The sequence below is a fragment of the Gymnogyps californianus genome, chromosome 1, assembly GCF_018139145.2.
Source record: "Gymnogyps californianus isolate 813 chromosome 1, ASM1813914v2, whole genome shotgun sequence".
Taxonomy (NCBI): Eukaryota; Metazoa; Chordata; class Aves; order Accipitriformes; family Cathartidae; genus Gymnogyps; species Gymnogyps californianus.
This window is the reverse complement of record NC_059471.1, coordinates 165,999,845-166,020,573: the sequence shown is the minus strand read 5'-3', so window position 1 is coordinate 166,020,573 and position 20,729 is coordinate 165,999,845. Positions and strand designations below refer to the sequence as shown.

The 20,729-nt window shown below is 36.0% G+C and overlaps 1 protein-coding gene across 7 annotated transcripts in view; it reads right to left on the bottom strand.

Moving 5' to 3' along the window:
* ANKS1B (ankyrin repeat and sterile alpha motif domain containing 1B) overlaps positions 1-20,729 on the bottom strand; it is a 450,932-nt gene that overhangs the window by 398,728 nt on the left and 31,475 nt on the right. For all 7 annotated transcript variants that reach the window (XM_050896179.1, XM_050896188.1, XM_050896196.1 and 4 more), the window contains exon 2: positions 1,400-1,480. In XM_050896179.1, the coding sequence (XP_050752136.1) occupies positions 1,400-1,480 (81 nt within the window). The remainder of the gene's footprint in view (positions 1-1,399; positions 1,481-20,729) is intronic.

Here is a 20,729-nt window from a genome sequence, read left to right as displayed (position 1 = left end):
AAAAGGCTGAGTTTAATAGACCATATTAAGGACTTAGACCTAATTCCATGGAGGTAAAATATATTAGTGGATGATTCTGAATCTTGCTACAGAACTGAAATTTTGGAAAATGCACAATATCTAGTTTAACAGTATTTTAACTTCATTTATTTATTCAGAAACAGAATATCCTATATTCACCAAAAGATTAATCTGATCTGAAGAAAATATGCAGGTTTCTAGAATACAATTAAAGACACATCCTAAAGTTTTAATTTTTCCATGGAAGAATGCAAAAATTGTGAAATGAGTAAACTAAACATATGATTATTATGGATTTGTATGTTATCTTATGGACTGTCCAAAATCACATTAAAGTTAGTGCAAATCACTCTTAATTTCAGTTGGTTTTTTGATCAGTTCCTTATCATCTCCCACAGAGGAATAACCCAAAGCCTTATGTCAAAATTTTCTTTAGTGAAAATCCAGTCAGTGTTAACACCGTCAGTTTACAAACAGGATAGCTGGACTGCATTAAGTGGGGCAGCTCTTACCTTGGTTACAGTGGGGTCCATCCCACTAGAACTTTATAGACCTCATTAAAATCTATCTTTCTTGTTCTGCCTTAATAACAACATGCAGTTGGCAGCATAATACAATGGAGGTAACATGTAGCAAGGGACAACATGTAATAACAGAGGTAACACAGAACGAATTACAAGGTGTAATAACAAAATATTTAGCAAGTTTCCACATTTTTTTACTGACACGTCAATGCCTTAAAGAGTTCACCTGCACTGGTATGCCTGTGCAGTACCCCTCAGTGGGGATTTTGCAGGCTTTCCCCAAGCTTGTTGAGACATGCATGTGGTAACTTGGATGGACAGCAGGAAGGGAAAAGCTATGAGGTCCCATACAAGGTAACAGCCATTTTTTTCTGCTTTCAAGTGTATAACTACTAAATATTCTTATCATGCTACTTTTACTTTGATAACAATTAATCTATACTGTTCTTTTGTTTCACAATATTGCTTCCTTAAATATTCAACACACTATACATGTGTACATACACACACAAGTATACTACAAAATTTTCTGTTGCAATTTCCCACCAGCTAAAAAGCATTAGAGCCACCACTAGCAGTAACAATAATAAATTTACTCAAAATCGAGGAAGAATTTGGAAGAAACAGTATAGAATCAATAGCTTCTAAACTGCATTTCCCATTTATCATTACTACATTCTGATATCAATGACAATGTCAAAAATTCTTTTATTAATATATCCCATGGGAAATAAGATTATTTTAGTAAGTCAGCGTTTGTCAACCTTCTGTGAAAATCTCAGTGCTACGCTAAGTATTTTTAAGTTACGCAGTTAAATACCATTCTACATAAAAACTAAACGTGAGGCACTTACTTGTGTCCGTTTAAAGCTGCATGATGTAAAGCAGTATAACCTGAACTGTCCGTGCAGTTTATATTTGGTCCTCGCCAGATGCTGGAAATAAAGCACAATTGTAAAGTTAATTTTTTGGCTTGGCAAATACAGAAATGTCAGAAATTTGATGTATAAATAAAGATCTCTGCAACAAGTGTGATTAAACTTAAGAGACAAATTATCTTGAAAAGAACTTAAAACAGCAAATGTTGATATCTATATAATTTATTTATAAAAATAAGTTTACACATTCATCTTTATAGCAGTCATGAACTTTACGTAGGGCAGTCTAAAAGACTGATAACTATTCTGTCATTTCAATTAGATCTGTTCTCCCAGTATTACTCTGGTAATTACACTGAGGTTATAATCTGATTTTGCACTACTTTTTTCACAACTATATATTCATTGACTTTAGGTCAGTTAGTCTAGATTCATACAAACATAAGATTAGTGAGAACCAATCATATCCTTTAAAGGGACAGTAAATTTATTCTTTTTACTTGGCTCATATTAACGGATATTTTAGCTCCCATTTTAACCAATTATATTTTTAAATAAATTACATATATATAAAAGTTTAATAAACAAAGCTTCTTTTTTTTTTGTTATCTTTCTGTATTTTACAGCACTTATTTTACAGTCAGCTTCATTATATGTCCTGTGTAACCAGTTTCACAATCTGTTACGGACTCTTCACAAAACAGTAGAGATTTTTTGTTTCAAAGTAGAAAAATGTGACTGCTAATCTACCAAAAAAAACCCCCAAACACCAAAAAAAACACCGAGAAACAAACCCCCAAACCCTGGAAATTGGATACCAGAGGCATATTGAGTACCAGCAGGTTTTTTTCTAACTGACTACATTTGAAGCTGACTGTATCCTTTGCGGAAGCCATTTTTTTATTCTGTAACACAGTTTTCAGTCATTAGTATTACAACTTCAAGGACACAAGATTATGACTCCTGAATTACAGTCTGTTTTCTTTAGCTTCTAATACAGTGTTAAACAGTCATTGGCAAGCCATATTTTCCCTTCACTTCATACCTTAGAATCAAGTGCTGCAGTTTAAAGAAAATAATCTGAAGCTAATAGGTAAAAAGAGTTTTTCATACTGACATTTTTCATGATCCACATCAATAAAATGACATGTTAAGCATAACATATGCAGTTTAAGAATTCGTTACTACTGAATCTGTATTTTATTACCTATGGAATACTGATGTTGTAGACTGGTCTCTTTTTCATTGTGTGTGTTTGAATGATTAATTAGGTCATAAATTTAAGCAGTAGTTTTCCCATAAGTAATACTGCAAGCACACAGAATTATTTGTGTGATGCATTGTGTTCTGCAGTGAGTGTAATTCTACATAGTGCTGGGTACCTCCCCTCTCCCTGCAATTTAATTTCTTGGAAGAACAGGACTGAAATATTTTCTTGGGTGCAAAGAAGCAAAAAATGAAGTAATTTTTTTTTTAATCTGCTCAGAAGTCTACAGATGTTCTTTTCTACGTAAGGCAACTTCCAGCTAGGAAAGTCACTGTAATCTTTCCAGTTAAAAGAAATAATTTTAACTCCATGAAGTAGTAAAAATTCAGTCCTTGAAACGGTAGCTCCTCCATAGTAGACAGATGTTATTTATATGGCAAAGACAGCCTGTCCCTATCTATTGGAAGGAAAGAAGCCCTTATCTATCGATATTCTATAACCTGTTTTATATTTTCGCATAATACTTTATTAGTTATTTTCTTATTTATTGGATTCTACTTTCTTCCTTTGATTTGTACCAGCTTATAGGAGAATGAAGCAGAAAAAAAAAGTGGTATAGAAAGCCGTATTTTAAATACTAAAATAAATACATAAACAACCAGAATATTAATTTACTTGGTTTTGCTTGCTTGCTTGCTTTGGTTTACAGTTGTTAGGATTTGCCTGTTGGTTGTTTTTTCAAAATGCAAGGGATCCATGAGTTCATATATTATTCATGATGCATTAGGCCTTTAAAAAAAAAATTAAAAAACTACCACCACCACCAAAACCTCCAAAACAACCAAAACCTAGTTCTTTTCTCCTCTAATTTTCTCCTTTAATCCAGGCACTCTTTAATGCATTGTTGTACTTCCTGACTCTGGTCTTAGGAAATATTTTTCAACTGAAACTACACTGATTTTTTAAAAAAACCCTGAATCTTTATTAATGAGTATATAAATGCACCTATGTGAAGCTCCTTGGGACACTCAGGTTGGGAGACAAAGGACAAAGGAGAGTGAGTAAATCCTGATGACTCAGAGAGATGAGACAGGATGGACAGACTAATTGCTGTCAGCTCCCAAGTGGTACAGAAAGACATGCTCAAAATCAGAACTTGGTTATCAAACTAAAGAACACAGGAGACATGAGCAGGACTCAACTGCAGACATCTCTTTTCCCTTGGGCCAGTGCAGAAATCCCCTTCTAGTAAGTCTTGCATTGCTACAGCATTGCAACTTTATCTACAAAATGAACGCAGGTTCAGTATATACACTGGATATTTATGCTTTAATAACTGACAATCAAATTCAAATTGGACAGTCTGTGAATAGAAATTCTTACACCCTAAAACTCCCAGCTGTGGTGAATAGTTCATCTAAAGCTCTTCTCTTGTAATCAGAATACAGCAGGGCAAAAGTCTAGTGGTGTATTAGCTCCGTAAAAAGCATCCGACTTCAAAGAAAAGTGGGGTGGAGAAAGAGAAAAAGCCTAAAGAGCCCTTCTTTGGCATCATAAACACATACAATATATGAGGAATTATCAAATATATTGATTTATCTGTGTATTAAAACACCTCAATAGTTACTGTGAAAGCAACACTAAGGAGAACCTGGAACAAAATAAATTACCATTCAACCTCCAGAAAAGAATATTTGTTGACAGAAGATTAGCAGCTGTTTAGATTACCGTTAATATTGAATGTTCTCAAAACCATGTTTCCACTAATTCTTTGATGCAGTCAATAATCAAGCTTCTTAATTTTACATGCATTAGTAAGTTAGGAATTTTTTTCCTATGTACATCAGTAAATTAGGAAAATCTTTCTATTACTTAATGAATTTCAAGAAAGTAATTGAACCTACTTTTTGTGAAAAAAATCAGTTTTCAGTCAATGATGAATTAAAACCCTGAATTAAGACATGATCATCAGCTAGTTTCTTCCATTATAACTTGCCAAAGTGAGGCACAAAGAAACTGAAGTCTGTTATGCTACTTACACTATTGCCAAAAGCAGAAAGACCTTATTACAGTTTGCTCTCACTGTGGACAAAGAATATTGACCTTTTGAACTGATGTTAAATATTAATTGGAAATACTCTTTACTTGGTAAGAAAATTAACATTTTTTTTATGAGCTGAAGATAATTACATATAAAGAGTAGCATTTCAAAAGTGATATGAAAATGACAGACTAAAGAAAAAGATGGTTAGTTGGTTGATTTGTTATTTTGCTACGCTTTTTGCTATATCGAAAAAAGTAATTGTGAAGTGGCTGTTGTTACACACATATGAACACAAAAGCAAGGATATCAGAAGTTAATTCAGCTAATCTTCATCACACAGGCACACTCCCTATCAACAGTACAAGAACCATGCATACATGCACAGAATATCCATCACAACTTTAAATCTGTTTCCATCGTATTTCCCCTCTGCACATATATTTTCATTATATTATTTCATTATTATTTAATTATCCATGCACTAATATTTACGGTCTTTATATGGTAGTTTTGCCAAGTTGGAAGGAAAATATTTTGGTAAAACAATGATAAGAGTCTTTAAAAGCCGTAGAAAGCTGCCTGATGACATCAGTGTTTGTCTGGCCATTGGTTTCACTTAAACCTTATCTGACAATTGACTGGCAACACTCTTTCTTCGGAATTTATTTCTTCTCTGAAATGAAGTGGCAAGGAAGAGGATGACACTGTCTAGATGGAATCAGTTCCTCCAGCGGAGATGGACAGAGCATGGTATTCATGCCTGCATATTTTAGGGTCTAAACCCTGTTGAGGGCTGAGAAAGGCTTAGCATATGCCTAGTCCTCACCCCTCCCACTCCTCTCCCCACCTTCTTTCCCAGGTCTTCAATATCTTTGGAAGATCTTCCTAGAGACCCCCTGGCTCTTCAGGACTACAGAAGTAGTGAATCTCATCTTGCCAGGTCAGTTTTAATAGTGGGAAATCCTAAGCTTCATCCTGTTCCCATTGAAGTTGGTGGCAAACACCAACCAGCTCAGATAAATCTAGTTTCCTTATTGTTCCTGTGTTCCATAGAATAAATATGTATTACAGGAATTTGTGGTGTTCTGAGCCAAAATCTTCCAAAATTTCCATGTTTATTGTTGTTAATCTCACAGAAACACATTGCCTAAAGTTATTAGAGCACATAGCCAGGCTTTTATATTCATTAGTGCTCTGCCTACATTCATACACATTTTCAGTCACATAAACTGAGCTTATACAAAATATATGGACAATTTTACACAGCATTTTTGAAAATGCAAACTTTTACACAATAATATGTATCATCAGTTATTCAGACACAAAATAATAATGTTACTTATTGTGAACAGCAGCAAAATAGCTCCCATTCTCTATTTTATGCACAAATAAATCAAATTGACAACCATGTTGCTCTAACCTGTATAAATTAATAATGTTACTTATCAAATAGAGAAGTGTTTCATTTTAGTAAATGTGATAATTTTTTTTTTCTACAGATTCCTCTTTGATGGAATCCAGTGTTATGTAAGACATATTTTCCTGTAAAAAGAATGTATGTCTTTTTCACGTATGGTTTTACCTATTATTTACACTACTTTGCTGAATTTGACATATATTTTCAAATTACTTCAAGGAAAGTAAATTTAAATATTTGCCTTTAGTGACAGTGGGAAAAAACCCTTTTAGAAAGTCATATTTTAAAGTATAATAAATAATAAATAATAATAAGGTACTCAAAAGTTGTACATGGAAAAACAACATCAAAAAATGCATTTTAGGATTCTTCTTGAGCAAGTGCAGCTATAGGTCTTAAATTGACAAAAGTAGATGATGTCTTGAGTAAGGCTATCAGATCTTCTTCTCAGCATTAAAAACAGCTGTTGCATGTAGCAACTGAAAGTTAAAAATTCAAAATGAAAATATTTTTTATTAATTTTTTGAAAAAATTTAAAAGGAGAAGGGCAGAGGGATTATCAATTCAATTAACTGTATTATTAAAGATTATTGTATATATAATTCCAATTCTTTATTTAAGTGCTTTTGTTGTATCAGTGTGAAATGTGACTCAAAAACATTTCATTTTTGAATGCATGGAATGTGCTTATCTCATTTTGATTCCTGCTGTTCAGTTGTCTCAATATAAATAATACAACAAAATTTATGGTCAACTAATTCATGGGATTAAGTATGTTATTCAAGTTCAGGCTCTAAAGCAGCTTATTCCCTTGTTTTCTTTAACCTTGATCTATTTACAGTCTTGGCCATAAATAGTGTAAGTAAGCCTGGAAAACTGGGGAACTTCACCGAACTGTGATTTTATTTACATACTGATTCTGTTCAATTGGTGATTTCTATTTAATATGAAATATTGAATATAGTAAATATTATGAGTTTCATTATTTATTATACAACGTTTACTTATTATTATACTTAGAGTGGCTCCTATAGAAGGAAGTCTCAATCCTACACAGTGGTCTGATAATGAGGTAGAGTTATGTACAATAAGCTACTTCCTCCTTCAATAGCTTATGCAAATTTTTATCTATCTTAGTGAGAAACTGTGAGTCCATATATCTAGGGACTGTTACCTTGAAGTCTCGGAATAGCTGGATATCATGAATGGATTTCATTGCAAGTATGCATTACCTGTGATCAAAACAGAGAAGATGACAAACCATAGGTTGTTCTTCCTCTTCCTCTTTGTGGGTGCATGATCAAGTTAATCAAACGAATCTTATTTCAGCAAAAGGCCAGGGTTTTACAAGATTGCTACCTGTACGAGATCTACAGGTATGGCCTATACTCCATATCATGGTAACATGAAATTACTATTGGAATGGAGTGCAGACAATAATTAAAGGTAAATCCAGCCTCCACCTTTCTTTGGCAATGAAGATTTCCAGAGGTAAAGGAAATTCTCCCATGCAGCACATGTGTAAGATGATACACAGATTCTGCTCAGATATCTCCATTGTCTTCGTATCAAGGAATTATGCACTTCAACTTGGAAACTTGAAGAACAAGTTGGTATAAGCTAAGAAAGGGGCATATAGAGAGCCATTTGATTCCTCATTAGGGAGACATAGTAGACATTCACAAAAAATACTACTGGGTTGCTTCCAGGGTGTCTATCTGCGATTCTATGCCTCTCTGAAAGGCAGAGAAGGGTTTCTTCCTCCCAGCTGTTGTTGAAGCCTCCAGAATACATATAACCCCTTTTGAATGTTAACTGGGAACAGAAATGTGAAGACAAATTAGAAAAAGAAGAGTCATTCACTCCCATCTAGTCTAAGGCATGAGCATCAATAGCTACCTAATAATGCTCATCTTCACAGAGCATTCCTGCTATATCTGTTGTGATTGAATTCAGATTTTGGTTTTGCTTTTGAAAACCTGTCTAAGGAATGATATGTGCAGTAATAGTAATATCCATAAAGATGGATATCAAGCAGTACAAAAAGAGAAAAAAATCATAAACTCACAACGTTATGAATTTAGCACTACTGTTACGTTTATCTTCTGTGGCTCATGCTTCTTTCCTCCATGAAAAGCTACAACAACAGTTGGTTAGAAAAAGATCTTTTTCCAAATATACAAACAGCAGGATCAGCACTTAAAGTGGTAACACAAGCATGGAAGTAAAAAGGGTAATTTAAAAAAACGTGTAGAACAAAGGCATCATGTCGAACAATAAGACTCAAAAAACAGTATCTTACCTGTAATTATTGTTTTTCAAGTTTTGTGAAATATCACTGCTAAATGACACTGACATTTAACAGATTACATCTGCCCAGACTAAAATTTCGAGTAGGGTGGCAGTATTTAAAAGTATACAAATAACCTTAATGCCAAATAGATAATCTAGTACAGTTGCCGATTACCATTCTTGCTATTACTAACTATATTTTTGGTTGAAGAAGGATGAGGCTAGTACAGTCATTAATCCAATCTGCCATCCACACCTTCTCCAGCGGAAAGAATTAAGAAAAGACTGATTATAAATGACAGAAGTTCAGAGTGTGGCTGAGGAGAGGCAGAATCCCAGATATAGAAACACACAAGTCCTGGATATCCAGAATACCCTTAGCCATGATGAGCCTCACGGAGTCAATGTGGCCTTATCCTTTGAATAACCTCAGGATAAAAGAAGAATTGCAATTGAAAGAAATGGAAAAGGTCTTATAAAAGCATATTTTGAAAGACTTGGGACTTAAGAAGCAACTCTAAAGGAACTTCTGAGGCAGGAAATTACAGAACCTGTATATGAGAACATCGCGATTGTGAAGTACCCAAAGAACAGGCTAGAACAGTACTGAGATAAATAGAAACTATAAAAAATTTCATACATGTGAGTGTTAGGTTATGTGATAAACAGCTCCTGTGTACATCCACAAAGGAGCACAAAGAGACAACAGCAGGCGGGAGAATCAAGTAATACCCTGGCCCAGCTACTCTCAAGCTCATCACAGAAGAGCCATCAGCACATTAAAGGCCCATCTCTACAAGTCCACCAGACACAGCAGCACAATGGCAGGCAGGAACCCAAATTACGGACTCAGAGGAAGAGACACCTTGTTGGGGCCCCTCCCAGGGCTGTCCTGTGAGAGCCTCCACCCCATTGTCCAGGGGTGACACACATCAAGATGAGGCAATGCTGGAGCACATTTCAGGCTGAGAGGGGCTATTGTCTAGGGGTATGGGACACATGGGATTGAGCAAGACTTCCTATGGGATGTTTAGGGGAAGAACCAAAGACAGGGAAAGGGATGGATTTAGGTGATTTGGGGAGGAACAAGTGTGAGAAAACAGAGGGATATGGAGACAAAAAGGGCTGATCACATGTATATAGTTGGCTCTACAGTACAATAGCCTGGCCACGTCCTGCACTCAATCTTATTAAATTCCATTTCTGTTTTCCTGGGTGAGGGACTCTATTCTGTGTGCATGTATGTATATGAGGGTCCAACTGCCAGCAACTGGGTCAGACGACAGGTTAGTGAGCCCATGTGTCTGTGTTGCCAGAAACTGGAGCAAATGAGGGTCTGGGTATCAGAAACTAGAGCGGGACCATGGGTCAGAGGGCCCGTGTGTCCACGGAGCCTGCAACTGTAGGGAGTGTGGCTGTGCAAGACAGTGTGTGATTGCTAGTGAAGATCAAGCTGGACTAGTCAGAAAGCAGGTGAAGTGGCCTGGGAGCCAGTTGTGTGTCTGCATGTCTCTGAGGCTGAGACCACACAAGGAGGTGGCTGTCACATGAGCCAAGGGTGAAGGTTAAATTTTGCAGAGCGAAAGATGAGCAGTAGGCTTCTGCAGAAGCCACAAAAGTATTTTGGTTTTTTTAGCCGACTTTGAAAATCTATATTAAAAATACTAGAGAAATAAGTGGTCTTGTATGGCACACTTAGGCCACTGAGAGGTGTGTTCTAGGAGTCTGCAGATTAGACAGTCTGTGCATGTGTAAGTACATGCAAATTTAGATACGTTCAGTTTGGGAAAGAATCTACTTAGAAAAACATGTTGACAAGCACTCAGTCTCTCCAGTTAAGTACTTTGTATGGTAAAAACTAAATAAACTAAACCTGAGCAAAAGTCACGTGAACTAGTTTAACTGAACTAGAACTCTGTTTACTCGAAGTTGGAATCAATTTCATTTGAAGGTATATCATTCTATTCTGACAGAGTTAATAGTTATACCAGTTTAAATGTTATTAAAAAATCAAGTAATATGCAAAAACATAAAGGAGAAACACTTTGACTTCTTGAAGATGTCACACAAAGGAATAGGCAATAAATTAGTCATGCTTTATTAAAAGAATCTGTCATATATAAGGTCACTTTGTATTTGACCTTTATCTAACCAGCTTGGCTTCGTCATTCTTTACGGACTACTCATCTGGAAGTACGGTGGCTGGGTATAATGCATAATACTGTGGCTAGATTCAGAGAGCAATATGTTCCTGACTAATACTGGTTAGCTTTGCCTTATCCTTACAGTCAAGACCAATTTGCCTGGAGTGGCTAAAAGAGAGAAAGCTTTCATCAGTTATGACAGCAGGGTTCCTCTGTATTCCAGTTGTCTATAGGGACAAGCTGGGGTTTTGCTTAGTTCATAATGAACCTTAGCAACTCCAGCTTGTCAATGATGAGTCAGACAGATCCTTGGATCCACTCCAGAGTTCTGTCCTTGAGAATCCAGTCATCCTGATACGAAAAAATGTTAACTCTCATTTGGCATCATCCTGCACAAGAACACTGTGAGAACAGCTACTAACTAAATTATGAAAATACTCAGTCCAAAACCAGATCAGCAGGCAGTACCTTTAATAAGTAAAATTCATGTTTAAGCAATGTGAACCATGTTTTAAAACTGTTAAAAATGATATCTCCATGTATGATCTTACATGACCTGACCAATCTGCAGGGATGCCATATTGCTAATGCTGAAGATCAGTGCATCAGATTAACTGTTCCTGTGGAGGGCAACTCCACACTCTTTGTATCATGAGTTTGGGCTCCCTACATATATGAGGTAGATGGGTTCTACACATTTGTTATGAATCAGACCTATACGCTTTGTATAAAATCTATAGATTGATCAAGATCAACCAGGAACAGGGCTCCACTATGTTAGGTAATATTAGGCCATACAATAGAGAAGGACAAATAATCAGACATACTTGACTATATCTTTTTTCAGTGTCTATATAATACATATATACATATGTACCTACATATATTGAACTCCCTTTAGAAATAAATGCTGGGTTCTTTCAACTCTTCCCAGACAACTGCTATTTAGTGAAATTACATAAACCATAATTATTTTTCTGTAAGCACAGCAATGGAAGTGGATCTTCTGAAGGGTTTTGAAAGCCTTTGCATATCTCATGATTGTAAGATACACTTACATAAATATACGTATGAATACTGAAGTATAATATATACCATCAGTATTTTCTTTGGAAGAACAGAACACGTTCTCAGATAGACCACTCCAACTTCTTTTGTAAAAATTAGATGACACTAAAATAAAAAAAAACACTCTATATTTCTCATATCAGAAACAAACTGAAGCAAAGTCCTATTTCTCCTTCTCTCAACAATACAGATATGATGACACATTTTGTAAGGAGAGATATTCCTTTAGCCATTTTTTCCCCTAATTCAACTGACCTTGAATCTTTAGTAAGAAAAGTTATAGAGGGTTTTTTCCAGAATACAGGTCCAGCATAGTATTCCCATCCATCATAAATTCATGGTGTTTGCAATTTTAAACACATTCTTATCACAGACAGACAAAGTCAATATTTATTATAAAAGGAGATTTTAAAACCTCTAAATAATTAATTATGCATCCTGGAACACCTACTGACCCTTGTTTAAGTGGAATAAAAATTCCTGAAGCTCTGGCACTGGAAGCAGCACTAGGAAGAGTAACAATATATATCACAAATTTTTGAAATATGGATGCTGTTAGAACTATGACCTCATACCAGAATTAAAGACTTTTCATCCTAGAAACCAACCTGAGATGAGACTCTTTGTTATAGCTCTAGGACACACAGAACAGAACTTGCTATCTATAGAGTCTGCAATTCAGCTGGCTTTAATACCTTGTCCTTCCTAATCTGGGTTTCCTCAAAAGTAGAGTAATTCTATCAGACACCATCAAAACAGACTCCAGAAAAAATATGTGATTCCATTTCCTCTTGATTCTTGAAGGCTATCCCACACCTCATTCTCAATTTATGCTGAGATTTGAAAAGGAGATTCAGAAATCAACCTATAGTAGGGTCTTAATCCCTGCATCAATGAAATCAATCACTAGCTATCTTGACATATGAGAATGTACAGACTTAAGAGTTTCACATTTTGTGTTTACATCCACATGGTGTTACATCAACTATCCACATGATTTCCCATATTCTCAGTCCAAAGCTTCCATATCTTCATCTCATAACAGCAGCAACAATGTCCAACCCTTTTGGACAACCTGCCATAAAGTTAACCTAAACTCAGAACGGTGGAAGAGTGCAGCTCCAGCAACTAACTTCCAAAATATGAATCCTGAGATACTAAGGCTTTTGAAGTCTATCAACAATCTATAACATACATACAACATATACACAACATTTGTGCTTTCTGGTAGAATACTTCCTCAATTACTCAGACTCCATAGCCCTAAGCAGACAATGAGCAAGGCAGAGAATATCAGAAGCCTGCAACAGTACATTTTTGCAAGATATAAGGTAATTGAAAGTAACCTTGATCAAAATTAATTCAAAATAGTACTAAAACCCCTTCTTATCCATAACATAAAATATTAAACAATTTGAGTCTGTTCTCTGGAGTAACATAGTTTCAAAACAGAGGTGCACTTAATGTCTTTGCTAGAATGCTAGCATAGAGTATCTGCAAGTTACCTGGCTCCATCGAAGTGCTAACACTCATTCTTGCCATCAGCATTATATTAACTTTGTTAACAAGAACACAACCTAGGAAAGACATTCGAAAGACAAAGACAGATATGACAAATATATGATAGAAATGATAGTTACTGCACAGAAAAAAAATTAGCACCTGTTCAGATTACATCAATTCAATAGTTCTTTCTTTACTTCTCTTAACTGGATTAACACATTAAATAAGAAAGTTGATTAGTGTGAAATTAGCTATTGCAATAAGTACAACTGAGCAAAACCAATCCACTGATCATGTTTTCTCAGAGGCTTAAACATTGTATTACAGAATCATGGCTACATCAGACATATTGCATAACCTAAAATGGAATCTTTACAACATCCGATCTTTAACACATGTGACATGTTGTTGGCACAGTATAGAAAATCTGGATAAGAAAGATATTGGATGAAACTGTGTTCTCTGGTTCAAAAATTACTAAACCAGGAAATGTTATTAACTAAGGACAGTTTGAGCATAAATCCTCTATCCTATACTCAAGCTAATCAGAATGGTAGGACAAAAAAAGATTTCCAACAATAAAAACATAGAATTAATGCCTTAATTTCTCCTCTCAGCAACATGTCATGTCTGAAATAAATAATATCAAAAGCATTTCATTTGCTGTGCTTTGCCAACAGAGGTCAGAATTACCTCAGGAGCATCCAAAGCATTACTATGATCATGATTGGAATCACTTTATCAGCACAAAATTACTTTCACAGAGACAAATAACATACTTTAACTAGAGAGGCTAAAGTTTCACAACTTTACATATTACAAAGGTCTTCCAAAGCTTTTGGGTATGTAACAAGAATATCACCACTTCAAATTTCATGAACATCGTTACTGAAATAATTACAAAGGTCATATCCATCATATCACCAACAAAATATTTGGTAAGATATACTAGTAATCACTTGGATCACTCAGAAAAAATAAATATCCAACATGATGCCTTTTATTGAACAAAATCATTTATGACACATAGCTTAGAAGGCAAAATGTAATTACAGTAAAAATATTCACTAAATCTGCAGTCTCTTTCTATTAGAATTCCCTATTCAAATCCATTAGGAGTTATTGTTTCTATTCTATATAAAAGCTTTATCAAATGTTGAAATGAAATCCAAGACTAAGAGGTTTAAATGGCACAGAAACTTTGACTATAAAGGAAGATGTGGCTGATGTAGAGCTTCAAACAGCTTAAAAAGAAGAAAAAAACCCACTTATTTCTAGATGTATCTAAAGTGAACACTATGTTTCTTAATTCTACAAAAACAATGAAATACTAACAAAGAAACTAAACATTCTTTGCACCTCAAATAGTTCTACAGGGGCATGTTTTCTAGAAAATGAAGCAGCCATCTACTCTGTAAGTATTGCAAGCACTCTGTTCAATTGCAGCCCCATGGATCATGAACTTTTCAGCAATCTTAAAATAAAAATGCTAAATTTTGGGAAAAAGATTTCGAGAATGTTAACTGAATAATCTTGTCATCTTTCTGCTCCTTAAAATAGAACTGATAGGATACTCCACAAAATCTGTTTTGGCAGATACCTTTATGTAAAATACATTATAAGACTCAGCCATTACAGGAATAATTTAATGTTCTTTCCGAACCGCCTCTTTGGTAAGAGATATCTGGAGAACCCAAATTTGGGTGCAAATATTCCTCCCAATACCACAGATTTTGAGAAACATTGGAGAAGAGATCCCAGTTCTACAATAAGACACCATGCAAAATGATTCATCCCCACTCTGTCTCCCTATAATCTACTATTAGCACCATGGTACATGCAGGACTCTTGAAACAATTACTATGATTTGTTCAGCTGTGTTTAATGCAAATAGTGTTCCTAGCTCTTTATATAATACAGCAATAAAAGAACAATCCCTGACTAAAAATCTTAGGTACTAAACTAAACATAACATGTAAGGATAGGCTGGCCTACAACATAAAAAGGGGAAGTGATACACCAAAAAAGTTTATGAAATGCACTTGTGAGATGGCAGATTCCATCTTGTTTTCCTTTACTATATGTATAAATCATATTTATTTTGTTGTTTTACATTAAAGGTCATTAAACTTAAACCATGTGCAGAGAGGAAGGGATCCTTGTTTGTGAAATCTCTAGAAAGGTGTAGATTTTTAGAGAATGATGGAGATGGAAGGCCTATGACATACATATGAGCTAGGTTCTCTGGAAGCTACTTAATAGTAACTGTTAAAAGAATCCAGACCCAAAAACCCCTGAAAAACAGGCCCTTGTTGAATTTACCTTATACTGAATTCACTTTAAATTTCGATTATCTTTAATCTTGGAAAGAAAGATTTTTTTCCTACATCTCATTTTAAGGGCACTTTCAACAAGTAGATTTGATTGTTAGTTCAGTCTTGACAGTATAATTACTCTGTTAAGTGAAGCAATAATCATTTCACCAGAGGGTGCACAATCTGATTTCGAGTAGTAAGAAGAGGGATAGTTTCCTCCAAGTGTTGAAGCCTGACCAAAAAAATACTTGTCATACTTGGGGTCATATCAGAAAAAATACATATATATCCTTCAGGTGGAATTCAATTTAAAAAGTGGCTGAGGCTTCACCCAGGAAAGTATTAAATTGAACCAAGACTTTGTTTAGGTCAGCTTTCCTGAGTAACTGGATACCCACCCCCCAGCAAGAACCATAGAAAAAGAGCTTCATTCCTTAAATTGCCCTGCTCATGTAAGGCCTGACTAATTGCTGGTTCATGGCTAGTCTCCCTTGGTCCCACTATCCAGGCAAAGAACCTCATATAGGTGTGTCTGACATAGCTTAAGTTCGTGCAATTCCAGGAACATTTCTTTCCCAGTGTGGAGGGGTTGTAGTAAATGTTTAAAAACCACCTAGTCACTAGAATATCCATCTCTTCTGGATTTTCAAGAAGCCAACTTACAAGAGTGCAAAGTGATCTGAAGGAACTTGGCGTCTTGAAAGGCATGAGAGCTCATCCCAGATTTATATTAAATACCTGCATTGATAATGCACTTACAATTCAAAAAAAGATTGTACCACAGCAGTACTCCTTTAATATTGATAACTGAGACACTGAATTAATTGGGGGTACATTACTGGCATAAAGAATTGCCAGCCAAGATCAAAATAATTCCATACAGACTTTGATCATGCCAGTTCAGAGTAGTCTGAATGCACAGACAACCTGTAAACATTTTCAATAAAAGAGTAATCAAACAAAGCTGAAAGGTTAATTTCTCCTTAGGCACAGAAACAGAATACCAGGATGCAGTATAGTTGTAGAAATTTTAAAAATATACCAAATCTACAGCAAACAAAAACAGAAACAAAACTTCTGACCTTTTTGCAAGACAGAAAACTTTAACAGTTCAATAGCCAATGAAGGAATAGATTCTCATTACAGTGAAATACAAATTTTAACCTAGTTGATCATATAGTTCTGCCATGTAGAAGACAAAAATTTAGTAACAAATCCCAGGCACAAAATCATTTCAGAATGGCTTTGGAGGCTTTTTTAAATGGCAAGATGAATTTTACAAGTTCAGTTTTGTAGCCACCATGGTTACAAAAATCTTCACCTAAAGGTAAACTGATACTGGATTGTCTCTTTAAGTTTGTAAACAGAAACTGTTTTTCTGATAGGCTTTCATATATCCCCAGTCTCTCTGAACAATCTAAAATCCATAACAAATTTTCCAGACAATCATGTTTAGGTAGTGGAGTTTTGTGTACTTGTCTTCCATGTAACAGAGGTACAATTGTTTTAGTCCTCATTGCACATTTTGATTTACCAAATGGCAGTGGGCAATCTGGGATCTAGAATACTTATATACTGTTGAGATTGAAGTACAATCTGGATTTAAACTACATTAAAACTATCTGGCTCTGCTTAGCTCCCAGAAGTTATGTCATGGTTTGTATGCAGGTTAGGATTCTCCATTCTGCCAGACTCTGAATGCCATGTCAGTTCCGTTGTCACTTCCAGTCTGAACCATCTAGGAACTCGGGCTGCATCAGCAATAGTAAATTAAACGTGTTTCAAACTATTTCCTGGCATTGAGGTCATACTGGCATAGAATGCTCCACACTGACATTACTCAAAACCCTCCAAACAGGATAGCTGCATCCAGATTGTCTATCAGGCCCTAGGCCCATGCTAATTCTTCAGCTGTGCTTGGTAGCTCTTTCCTTGGAAGAATGCCACATGGCACATTCCAGTACCCAGAAATGTTCCCTGGCATGTTAAAGTTAGACGTGGCCTCACATTCCTGTCATAGGTTTGACAGAAGCCTGTCTCCCAACAACAGCATTTATCAGCTTAGAGGATACAAGAGCAATACTGTCAGGGTAAGTTTGGGTCCAGATAGATCTGATGAGCATCAGTCCACAGTTCATGTTTGTGCTTTATGCTTTTCATCCTCCCAGCAGAGGGCATAGAAGTGGTAAACTGACTCCACCTCCTTTTTTAGCCCTTTGCCTGACTCTGGGATAGAGAGTAAGGGGAAGGAAAGTTGTATACGTGAATATCCCAAACAATATACTGTTGCTGGTAAGTTAACTTCTTTACTTCTTTTCTCCTTCTTCACATGCGCACTCATATTGAAGAAAATTCCTAGCAGTGCATCTATAATTGCACAGTTTACCTGCAAGGCAGTCTAGGAGTCTCATTCTGGTATCAAGCTAAGAAAGGAATCTACAACGGACTCAGAGTGACCTTATTCCAGGAAAAGATTGTTAATGGCTACAGCGGCATGAATCTCCTCGACTTCTTAGCAGAAAGAATACTTACCAGAAAAAGCAGTCTTTAGAAAATGGTTCAGAAAAGACAACATAGGCATAGACCTGAAAAATTCTCACATGAAAAATACCCAAATTTAAGTTCTATAGAGGAACACGAACTCTTAGAAAAAAGTCCCATCCAAATTGTATGGGAGGAACCCAGAAATGACTGGGTGGGAAAAAAGAATTACTCCCACCAGTACGAAACGAGCTGAAATTAAGGACAGCCAAAGCCCTTCCTAAACTAACAGATTTCTCACTTCTAATTTCCCAATCATCACAAATCAAGGAGAAAGAAGCCTTCTTAGTGAGAGGGACCTAGTTAAACATTGGAAATTTGGCCTACTTATCAGAGATAGTATTTCCTGTAATTAATTAGATGGTCTCTCCAGAAGGAAGAACAAGTCTGTGTCTTGCGAGAACAGGTCAAGGATGAAAGTGAGAGTTGGATATCCACACCCATGATGAAGGATGTCCTGGAACTAGGCACTTCCATAGTGCCAGCCTGTCATACTTTCTCTGAGAATCCCTGAAAAAATGGAAATGAAAGGAAAGTAAAGATCAGGGAATTTAATCAGAGAAGGAATCAGTAATAGAGATTCCAAGGCCTGACTACCGTTGAAGCAGGGCAGGGGACACTTTCTATTGACCTCTGAGACAAAAAGATCAGCTTCTGGAAGGCTCAGATCATAAGATTAAATTATAGAATGTTGTCCCAAATCACCCACTCACACTTCAAAAGCCTAAAATAGGTCAAATTGTCTGATAGTGTATTCAGAGCTTCTAGGAATTCAAATCTTACACTGGATACACCAATCTGAAAGATTAACCAGCTCTGAATACAGGAGAAAGAATTTCATATCATCTCCTTCTTTATGTATCATATTGTGGCCGTGCCATGTGCAAGCTCCTGTATCTTTTGATTTAGTAAAGCAATATTTGGCAATGCTTTGAACAGGATATTTGTACAGAGATGAGTCGACCAGGAATACCAGAGTCTTTGCTGCAAGGCTTAGTGGCATCTCCAGGGAAGGAAAGAGACATGGGCATGAATTTGGAATAAAGAGCATCCTTTTAGAGCCACTGAATGGGATGTGTCACCGTTATGGAAAAATTAAATCTTACAGGCAAAAGTATCATCTAAATAGCCTTAAAGTGCTTTTCAGTGCCACAAGCAAACAAAAATAAAGTTTATAATGTCTGTGGATTCTGACAGAAAAGGTCATTAAATGACACCAGGTAGTCCAGCACAACCTCACAGAAATTTGAAGAGCTGTTGGAAGCTTCCTCATTTTTAGAAATTATGAGGAATGTAATTTTTAGGAACTCTTATAAGATTTCTGCATAGCAACTCTAGTCAACTCTACTCAATAGAGGAGATGCAATTGAAAACTTAATACCTGTTCAAGAGAGCTACCTTTCCACACCTAATCATCACAGTGAGGATAAAAAGGCACTCCAGGCCACCTGAGAATGGGAAGCTGTCAGTGAGGACACTTGGAGTCACAAAGAGTCCAAACTGCAGGACTGTATAGTGGAATTGGTCATAACCAATTTTAAGTGAAAGATATTTCCCACAGATAAATCACACAATGGAAAAAAGGATCTTACAAACCAAGAGATACAACCACCATGTTGATATAAACATAAAATAGCACAGTATTTTATCATTTGAACTCTTCTTTAAGTTCAAGGCGGATCTCTGTTTTCTTTTAAACTTGAAAGTAGCTGGTTTACCATTGGTTTCCTACGCAACAAAACAGAACTGATTTCTTGGCCACTGTCACCCAAAACTGAAAGAAAATGGGAATGGTTCTGTACAATAATGGGGCTGGGAGGAGACACTTAAGTGGATGTTTTAACCAATGCCAGTGATGTCCAGTATGAAGATATGCAACAAAAGTAGAGTCCCCCTATTCTAAACATAACTTTGATGAATTCAAAGTAAATTATATTATTATTTCTCCCTGCTCCTGAAAAAAAAAAGGTATGACAGTCTCTTACTATATTAGACATATAGCAGTATTTTATGCTTCAAACATTGTTGGCAGCTTGGCTGTGCACAGAACCACAAGGGAATCTTATTCTGCAGTGTGCTTCCTCATGTAGCCAAACTGCCAGCAAAGTTTGTAGCACAGAACAGTACAGAACAGTATTTTCATGGAAAGGTGAGACAGAACCCTGACCCCATGCACTAAAGAGCAACATTACAGACATATGAGCTCTCCTTGATATGGCATTTTCCTTGTGCTGATACTCTTTAGATTGTGAGCTTTGTAATTAATGAGACAAGTTATCATTCATATAACCTAGGGGATGATCCATTTAATATTATAATTCCCTGAAAAACTCCAATGCTAACATTTCTGGCATCAATAACTAGAGACTGGAAGTACTCGTACCTCTTTTTTTGGACACAGATAAATGCTGTGACAACACCCTCAGCCTTGGCATTAAGAATGACTATGGTAAAGTCCAGGATTATTACTGCTTTTCTCCAGTATCCTCTACATGCTGCAATAACTCAGAGTATCTGATAAGAGATCACTGTCCTGACTGCCATGCACATTGGAAATATGTTCCTAAAGACTCCTGATTTCTTCTTCCCAGACTGTGAAGAGTTCACAAAAGTGGTGTCACTACTTGGTTCGAATGAAAGGGATTTAGCAGAGAGAAAGGGCTGAAGCTTTTACAGTTCTCCCTTCTCCTCTGACGACTTGAAGCCCTAAAAAGTACATAATGGGTAGAAACTAAAACACCTATAAAAAACTAAATGCAATTAATACTGTGTATT